Source organism: Myodes glareolus, chromosome 27 (genome assembly GCF_982192425.1).
Source record: "Myodes glareolus chromosome 27, mMyoGla1.1, whole genome shotgun sequence".
Lineage (NCBI taxonomy): Eukaryota > Metazoa > Chordata > Mammalia > Rodentia > Cricetidae > Myodes > Myodes glareolus.
The window spans coordinates 34,962,635-34,972,621 of record NC_142052.1 but is presented as its reverse complement, the minus strand read 5'-3'; the positions used below and the strand labels follow the sequence as shown (position 1 = coordinate 34,972,621).

The window sequence follows — 9,987 nt, the reverse complement described above, 5'->3', positions numbered from 1 at the left end:
CATCTTAGACAGATCATGAATGCTGAAACCCTAAGATTAATGTTATGTGATGTATTTCAAATGTTTTTTTTTTTCTTGAAGCTGGTACTGAATTGCTACAAACATCTTAGACAGATTCTTTGGTTGAAGATGAACTGGCAGAAACTAGCCTTCCAATCTTCTACGGGGAGGCTTGGACGGAAGCGGAGCTATCAGAAGAACGATTGTGGAAATTGTGACCAGAGAATCGGATCCGGGAGAGCAGACTTCAAAAGGACACTGTTGTAATGCTTAAGAATCATGTGGCCTAACGAACGGGAAAATAGGAAGGGAAGGAGTGAGGGAGGGAAAAAGGGAAAAAAGAGACAGAGAGAGGAAGGGAGGGAAGGAAGGAAAGAGTTCTAACAACTAAATTTATAATAAAACCTGCTCTCATTTATGATTCTTTTAAAAACCGTGGTAAAAACTTGCTAAACAGACAGAACACATGTAAACCAAATGTAAAATTTAAAAACATTAAGAACTCAAACCTCTCGTTCACACGTTCTGATAAGAAACAGTGATGGTTTTTCTTCATTTTCATAATCAGTAGAATCCACGGCAGTTTGGAAGATTGAGCCATCGCTCACTCAGAAATAAAAAATGCTACCACAGTGTTAGCATTTGATCACTTAGGTGTTGCAAAGGTTTGTCTTGAAAGGTCACTACGGAGTCAGCTATCACCAAGGTTTCTGAGATCAATTTGGGTTTTCAACAGCAATGTCAGGATGCTTGGTTAACGTGAAGCCCGCTGGAGACTCTCATTCCTGAGGATGTCCACGGTTAAGAGCAAGTAAACAGGCTTGAATTTCCCCGAAACGACGCTGGCACACAGCTCGACCAGAAGAGGGGTTTGATGATTTTAAATATTTGCTATCTTATCTCCTCGCATTCTGAATCTTCCAAAGAAAACCAAGCACATGTCCCTGCAGTGAGCAGGAGCTCCTACCTGTCTCTTAGTTTTCTTTGGAAGATTCAGAGCAATATCAAAGCCATAAACAAAATGGTGCTGGACCGTTAATACTTAACTACCTCAAGTGTGAGATGTGTGAGCCTCACACTAGGAAGGGCCTCCCAAGATAACCACGACGGCTCTGGTCTACAGAGCTAACTCAAGGCCCGCTCAGGCAAGTTAATAATCCTGTCTCAGAAGAAAAACATAGAAGAAGACCTATCACTCAGTAGTAGAACCTGGTCCATGTGGGAGGCCTCCGTGTTCAGCCCCCAGTGTCACGGGAAGAAAAAAGCTAAGGTTACCTTGGGCCCTGACACACACTGAGGCGATCAGGCAGCGTCACGGCTGTTGAAAGGCTCTAAGCATCGATCCATGAGGCACAGAAATCTTTATTGCCACAGGAAGCAAAGAAGTGCGCTCATCTCATCAACAGTTTTAAGTATCACAAAAAAAAAATTCAGAATCCACACAATAAAGATAATACAGACTTGGGGAGAAATGGTCCCTGGGGTTATATTGGCTGTAATACTGAGGTAACCAATTGACCTTGTTCAGTGAAAATATCTTAAACCAAATGAAGAAAAAAAAAATCACTAGTTATATCATCTAATTTATATACACCGTTCAAATAAAAATATATATTATTTGCTTTAATGTATAGCAAGTTTAATACATTAGTGTCTATAAAATAAAAACTGTAGTCTACTGAACTTTTTTATTTTTTTTTTTGTGCTTCTTTATCTCTAAGCTTGGAAGTCAGAAAAGTATGTTACTCAAGGACACCTACTTCTAGAGCCGAAGACGCAGGGTCTAGGCCTCGGAGAAACAGACCAATACGAGCTAGAAGATTCCATCTCCTAAAACCTGCACGTTAAAATCTACAATCCTGAAATGTAAGACACAAGTTTGTTTTGTTTTGTTTTGTTTTGTTTTCTTAAAAAAAGAGGACCCCATACATTTCTCAAAATAGATTACAGAATACAGGAAGTGGTTCAGGAAAATACTGGGCGACTACTGACCAGTGCTGTGGCTAATGTTAGAAACTGAACGTTCTAGTCATCTGCTCTCACGCTCGCCAAGTGTGCGGGGAAACCACAACAATCAGCATCAGGGTAGCCCAGAGGCCGAGGTCCGGAAGACTTCCGCAGTGGGCAAACCGCCCTGGTCCCATGGGAACGCGGAGGAAGGGAGAGAAGCCATCTGAAGGCCTGAAAGCAGCTTCCCGGCGTTTCTACCGTGACCCTCTTCCACGGGTCACAGCGGACAGCGACAGTGACAGTGGTTAGAGACTGGGGTGCAGACATCGCACAGGACACGCGGTCAGCGGAGTTCCGTAGAGCGGAGTGGGGAACCAGTATTTATCACAGCCGTGATCTACCACGGAACTAAAAACAAGACACACACGCCACGCCGATTCACCCAGGTCGCCATCTTTATCACATTGAGGGTTAACTCACTCTGCCTTAATTTACTCAACGTATTCGGAAACGCCAGTGTTTCACGTCAGGGCTCGCACACCTTAGCTCATTTATTTCAGGTCGTCTGCCCTACTTTCTTACAGCTCGAGCGGCTGTCATACACAGGCTACACATTCCCCATGAACCAACATCGATTTTAATCAAGTAGTCGGTACACAGCCTTTTCCTTGGTGTAAACTGAGTAGTTGCCTTCTGTCTTTCCCCCTGTCTCACCGCCACCATGCCCACTGCTACCTTGCTTAGGCCTTCTCTGTACGACTGCACGCGTCCTAAACGTTGATGGTGACATTGACGGTAAATACGTTGAGACAGAATTTCAAGTAAAAAGAATGGTACCCACATCTATTAGACCTAAGGTTTAGACAAAAGGTTTCAACACCTAGATTGGCTTCTATAAATTACACAGACACGTTGTACACTCTTAAATAGTGGATGCTTACAATATTGAGCCTCTCCATACGAACAACTTACAGAGAAAGGTAACGGTCAGTGCTTATTACATTGCAACGCTCTCTTGATTTCCTCCTCTGTGGCTGCTGCTTTGTCCTGGTTTCCACAGACTGTGTGAGTTCTTATGCTTTGGCTGTGATCTGTTTGAGCTGAATGAGGCAACACTGGTTATTAAGGCTTATTCTATGATGGAGCATTATCCTTGAATCCGGTGCCATTTGCAGAGAACAGTGGGAGAAGGGAGAATCTCAGCTATCTTGGGTCTTCGGGCTCCGTCTTGATAGCTTTCTTTTCCAAGGGGAAAGAAGAGTGAGGGTAGTCTTTTAAGATGCCAAGGCTCTCTGCGTCAAACAGAACCAGAAAGAGTCAAGTTATTAAAGCCCCGCATCTCACAGCAAACAGTTCTGACTAATAACAATTGTGAAATTCTACATGGAATTTTATTTACAGACTCATGGTTAAAAGCGTGGGTTTTGGCTGAACATGGCAGTGATGTATTCCCAGGACATTCCCAAGAGGCTGAGGCAGGAGGACTGCTTTAAGTTCCAGGTCAGCTTGGGCTAAGTGGAGAGTAGCCAGCCAGCCAGTCAGGACCACAAAACAAGATGAAAAACAAACAAAAAACAAAGCAAACAAAAACAAACCACAGTTCCATTTAACCCCCAACTACATCAACTGCTAGCTTTAAATCAGTGAGTTACCAGCTGAATCTTCATGTCCTTACCTATAAAATGAGCAAAGTATCTTACACAGAGCAGGAGGGGTAACCAGGAAATGTATATGAATAAACAGACCCTTCTAAAATGCTCACTGCACTGTGGTCAGTACATGGAATCAAACATGTCACATATAAATTGTGATCGAAATACATCTTCAATTTTAAATACGAAACTACGTCTAGACGCCCAATGGCATTCTAAACTGGGGAATCAAGTGGGAATAAAGAATGAAAAGTTTACTTTCCTAAGCAAAGATTCCATGGAGTTTTATTAATAGTTATTTTAACAATGGAGGCCACTAAATGTGAAGTGCAATCTTTACGCAATGCACTAATACTTGGAGATACACACACACACACACACTACATATGTGCAAACACATATACATATACATAAAGCACACACACACACATCTCTTGAAAGGGCTATACAAAGGGAAACAACAGACTTACCCCATGTGAACACGGATAGATAACCCACTGTTTGCAAGCCTTTCTACACAGAAAGGGATTTAATTCGCACTGAGGGGTAGGAAGAACAGCCACAGTCCTTTGCTTTTTACCAACTGGACGGCTCACACGCTCTTGGTTATGGCTTACAATGATCCTGTGGGAGTACCCACTTTACAGGCAGACTTATGAGAAGCAGGGAGAACTCTGGGTCACATGGAATATGTGTCATTTCTACTTATTTTCCTTAAGAAAAATAGTCTTCGATGGACTGACACGCGATACATATGAGCCACACTCCGGGACAGGTCCCATGTTCAGGACTGACACGCGGTACATATGAGCCACACTCCGGGACAGGTCCCATGTTCAGGACTGACACGCGGTACATATGAGCCACACTCTGGGACAGGTCCCATGTTCAGAACTGACACACGGTACATATGAACCACACTCCGGGACAGGTCCCATGTTCAGGACTGACACGCAGTACATATGAGCCACACTCCGGGACAGGTCCCATGTTCAGGACTGACACACGGTACATATGAGCCACACTCCGGGACAGGTCCCATGTTCAGGACTGACACGCGGTACATATGAACCATACTCCGGGACAGGTCCCATGTTCAGGACTGACACGCAGTACATATGAACCACACTCCGGGACAGGTCCCATGTTCAGGAGTCCCTGGCCAACACGAATCAGACTCCATGTTTTTTGTTGTTGTTCTGTGAGTGTGTAGGAGTGGGAGTAGGTTTTCTTTTTAAGATAAAAATCATGAAGTTGGCTGAGTAATGAGGTGGGGACAAAATGGAAGAAATTGTGGGAGGGGATGGGTATGGTCAATATATTTTATGAAATTCTCAAAAAAAAATAAAAAAATTAAGACTAAAATTAAATCTTAAAAACAACAACAACTCTTTTTTAGGTATTGCTTTGTTCTTTTCCACGTAAAATCCCAGCTTCACTAAATCTTCATGGAGCAGAGACATTAATGTATCGTCATGGTGAGGCAAGAATGATCAATGTAATTGCAGCATTTCTTTTACGGAGGGTCTTCGAAGCCATATGACTTTGTAGAAAACATGTTAGTTTGTTAAAGACTTGAAAGAAGAGTTGGTTTTTCATAGCGATGAAAAGAGGTGACCAATTTGCTATCATTTTGGGAGGGTTCCAGTTGTCATCTTTGGCAGTCAGGTGAAGCAGAGGACTGACGGGCATAAGGGACAGACCAGTATCGAGACGTCAGGCTTTTCCGGAAGCATCTGCTCCCCGGCACATGAACAGAAAGACAGACTCTCGACAGCCTTCCTAGACAATCCTTGATCCACTGTTAGCTCTAAAGCCATGTTCCTGCTGTCTTAACTGTCCGATCCAGTCTCAGCTTCCCTGTCCCTAAAATCAGTGACTGTGCTCAACTGATCCCTAACGTTACTTTTATTCAAAGACTAAATGATACCAGATTCCCCTACATGGTGCTGGCATGGACGCTGTAAGATTCATTTTACTTGCGTAGATACCAGAAACCTTCACCCTACAATGCTTCTGCACGAAAAGTCAGGTTCTGGTAACAAGGCTTTTTCGGCCCGAGAACGGATGTGGAGCCCACCTGTGTCACGTCACAGAACTGTTGGCCAAGAGAGCTAGTCCAACTCATCAAAACCATTATCACTCAGATTGGACCGCCTACAAGTTGCCATCCATACAGAGGCTAGCCCAGTAGTCTCAACTCTACGACTCTTCCCTGTCATCCCTTATAAACACCATAATTCTCAAAGAGGCTGGCTAATATGGGTGAGCGCGCAGATTGCTGTAAATAGAGTGGTGATTGGGCCTAAGCATAATATAGCGGTTAGAGTAGTATCATGTAATTTCCATGGGGGACTGACGTGTTCAGTGGGGACAGGGCGGGGAGAGCAGAGCTAAGGGGACGCTATACAGGCTTTCTCTGGCGGCAGACTGCATTCTCACCTGATGAGTGGGACTTTCCCTCGCTGGAGTAAAGTCTGTTCAGCTCCCCATCGACCACAAAATGATGGGGCTGTCGGTTCTGTACGTTAGGCATTCGGAGATTCAAAGGTCTCTCCCCTAACGGAAGGAAGAAAGGAAAGGAAAATGAAGCAACGATTAAAACATTCCCAGTGGGTTTGGTTCGTTTTTCTGTAGACTTTTTTATCTACAGATAAAGGTTCACAAATTGCTGGAGCAGACCTTACAAAGAAAGGAATGGGTCACAAGACACTGAAGCACTTATGCTAACTGGGAAGAGACATCTAAAATACCCACTTCCGAGGAAAATGGCGAGACCTGAATACTAGTACCCAAAGTGTACAACCATTGGGGTATGTAGAGCTAAGACGAATCTAACAGGAGAGGAACATTTCCAGACACCCTCTAGCACTGTATTAATACAGCTCCCTTGTAAGCCATTTTCCTGGACTCAGCGTGCTATCACGGAACCACACAGGTAAAAGGAGAGCCAGAGATGGCTTCAGGCCAATTATAGTTTTGTTTTGTTTTCTCTTTAAGCACAATCCATGAAAAATAATTAGTGAAATGCCTTATAAATTATTACGTTATCCAACACAGAAAATTGATATCCCGCTGTGAGCTACTCTAGTGTCATAAACGGAGCGCCATCAACTCTTTCTTAATTGTGTTTGCTTAACTGTTAGTTCTTAGCTACTAAGAAGGGTCAGAAAAGTTAAAGGAGACCTCAACTAACACATTTCTGTCACGTTTTAGAAAGAAAATCTTTCTTTTAATCTTGTGTCATGATCTAGGGGGCAAGATTTTATCCCATCGCTAGAGAATGCTTGCTAACACACGATTCTTATTTGGATGGGAAAAAAAATCCTTGGCAAGACACATTATACAAGGGATTAGTATCTAGGACGTATAGAGGAATGCAGAAATCAGTCACCCAAACCTCTAACCTTCCAATTAGTAACTGTATTAATGAAATGATTAGATAACTCTGAAAAAAGAAAAAGAAATACACACGCATGCTCCCCAAGTGTTTGAAAACCTGCTCACCATCCTCGGCTATCACGTAAAAACATACTAAAATTAAAATTGCTTTGAGATTCTCTCCACCCCAGTTAGAACGGCTAACATTGAGAAAACAAAAGCCAACCAATGCCAGAGGGGGCGCAGGGCAAGAAGATCCCTACTCCTGCCTGGCGAGAGCCTATACTGGTACTGCCACACCAATGGACACCAGCGTGGAGGGGTCTCAAAAACCAACAGGACGGCCACATAATCCAGCTAGACCACTCCTGTGTGGACGCCTGCAGGACGCCAGAACTTCTGCCACAGAGATATGCACACGCTTGGTTATTGCTGCACTGCTCATAACAGCTAAGGCATCAGCCGGGCCCAGATGTCCACCGGCGGATTAACGGTAAGGACCACGCGGCACAGATGCACACCAGAGTTGTGTTCGCCGGAAAGAAGAGCGAATCGATAACCCTTGCAGGAACACAGACGGAATGGGAATCATTATATATTATGTTACGTGAAATAAGCCACGTTCAGAAAGACATTTTCTTTTGTACGTTGAACCTAGGTGTGTGTGTGTGTGTGTGTGTGTGTGTGTGTGTGTGTGTGTGAGAGAGAGAGAGAGAGAGAGAGAGAGAGAGAGAGAGAGAGATGAAGCTAGAAAGACTAGAAAGGACAGAATGAGCTGGGAAGAAGGGAATTTAGGGGAGGGGAAGGGGAGAAGAGGGTAATGCGATAACACGTGGCATGAAAGGGGGTGTGGAAGGGAGGAAGGCACTAGGGAAGTTGGGTAAAAAAGAACAACATCTTCCCAAAATGCCACATCAAAACCTGTTACTCTGTATGAACTTAAACCATCTTTTAAAAGATGGGTTCTTACATGGGAAGAGGCGTTACCAACAGTGGCAACCACTTGCTAGAAAGCGACTACATGAAACAAGACAACCTGGAAAGGCTGCTTTCCTTCAGCATACTATACGGTGATATCTGACCTATTTACGGGTTGACATGGTACGTCTCTCTACTCAAAGCTAAGCTGCACAGGAACAAGAATATCTTTTGAGTTTCGATGCTTTCGGGGCTTAGAGGCATGCCTGGCAGACATAAAACACTTCAAAAAATCCTCTGAACGAGTGGATCACAGTAACTTGGGATTTTCTTCAAGATGGAGACATGAAAAAAACTAAAAGAATTTTCACGGTGAAAATACTCACGACCCACTGAGCTCTCTGACATGGACTTGTGTTCTGCACGTTTTAGAAATAACCAAGTCCTTTTAGGAAATAAATACTACATATTTTGGGCAAACTGGTTTTCGGAATTTAAAGAAAGATGTTTGGGTCTTTTTGAAAAGGCGAGGGTGTACCTCAGTGGAAGGTCCTAGATTCAATGCCTGGCAAAACAAGGGAACAGAATTCATCTAAGAACGGTCTTTGATGGGAACTGTTTCTTTGAGAAGTGGCCTATATGCTCACATCTGCATCCTGAGCAAGCCTCTTCAAGACACATGTGCAAACTACAGGGCAGGAAAAAGAAAACTTAAGGACTTCAGAAATGAAGATACAGGATGAATGCTTTCCTTTGAAAAGGAATTAGCTAAAAAAGATTTTCACAGAGATAAAGTAATCCCCTCACAATATTGATTTAGCTCTACTCCATCCTCTCCCTTTCTCTTCGAAAGACGCTGGCTCTGGAGGCCAGGTCACCGCGGAGGCCCACCTTGTCCGTCAGAGCCATCAGAGGGCAGACCGTCTGGGCTGTGCTCTCCGGAGCTCTGTCTGTAGAGCCCCGCCGCCAGTCTCCTTTCCTGCTGCAGCCTCTCGTAGCCGGCCTGGGCACACAGGAGCTCCATCTGCTTGGCCATGCCCTTTTCAGCCTGCTAGAAAGTAAAGCCGAAACAAAACCAGTGACTGCGGCGTTCTAGATCTCCTAACAGCTTAGAGATGCCAATCTGAGATGCCAGCAAAGGTATTTAGTGTTTACTAAAATGAGAGCACACTTTCTAAGGTACGCTTGTCTCCCTAAATAGGAATAAATGTCTGTGTCTTGTGAGATACTGAGTTTCAAAAGGTTTCTTTTCAGTCCCATAAAGGGAGTCCCATGGAAGCTCAGAAACAATAGAACCTTCACCCTTCACTTTGTTTTCCAAGGTCCTGGGTCTTTTAGAGGATTTCCCTTCCTTCAAAAAAAAAAAAATTATCCAAGAGCACCAGCAACATCTGCTATCACCTACTTTGAACACAGGGTGAAATCCTGGCATTTTATTTTAGGATTTGGCGCTACCCAGACTCTGCTATGAAGACAGCCTGCTCGGAGGAGAGAAGGTGTAAAAACGCCCGTCTAGAAGAACAAGACAGACACACCTCCCACCAAAATTAAACAATGCAAATTATGCAGAGAGGCATCCTTGCCAGCAAGGCTTTCTGCCTCCGCCCGACAGAAGCAGCATCGCCCCAGCCAGCACAAATGGACATGTTTAAAACACAAGGCTGGTGTGTGACAGAGAAAGTCATACCCGCATGAATTTCAAAGCCCCTTTCTTAGGCACTGTTCTAATTGACTCGCGTGTGATATTCACAGTAGTGTCTCTATGACATTTGCCAAGGAAGCAATAGTCGAAATGCAGAAGTGATTCATTACCATGTTACATAAAAGTACTATAAGAATTCTGCTGTATAAAATTGGTTACCAAAACCATGATTCACCATTTTAAAAATCAATAGACGGAGCACATAATGAATTAGGTAACTAGGAGGAATGTCCACACTTTTCTAAACGTGCGCAAACCAAACCAAAGGTAACAATAACTTCATTTCACTTGGGATGTCAGCCGATGAATGTCTGACATTTCGGCAAGCAGCTCCGCATGGGAAGCAGCAGGGATCCCTTGGTCTCTCTAGGACAGGTTTGGCAA

The 9,987-nt window shown here is 43.9% G+C and overlaps 1 protein-coding gene across 3 annotated transcripts in view; it reads right to left on the bottom strand.

Moving 5' to 3' along the window:
- Nucleotides 1–1,342: 1,342 nt before the first annotated feature.
- Nucleotides 1,343–9,987, bottom strand: part of Nab1 (NGFI-A binding protein 1) — a 45,170-nt gene continuing 36,525 nt past the window's right edge. For 2 of the 3 annotated variants that reach the window (XM_087902412.1, XM_087902413.1), the window contains exons 6-8: nt 8,793–8,952; nt 6,045–6,161; nt 1,343–3,242 (exon numbers count right to left, since the gene is read on the bottom strand). In XM_087902412.1, the coding sequence (XP_087758538.1) occupies nt 3,154–3,242; nt 6,045–6,161; nt 8,793–8,952 (366 nt within the window). In that variant the 3' untranslated portion in view covers nt 1,343–3,153. The remainder of the gene's footprint in view (nt 3,243–6,044; nt 6,162–8,792; nt 8,953–9,987) is intronic. The other variant, XM_048456035.3, reaches the window with a different exon arrangement.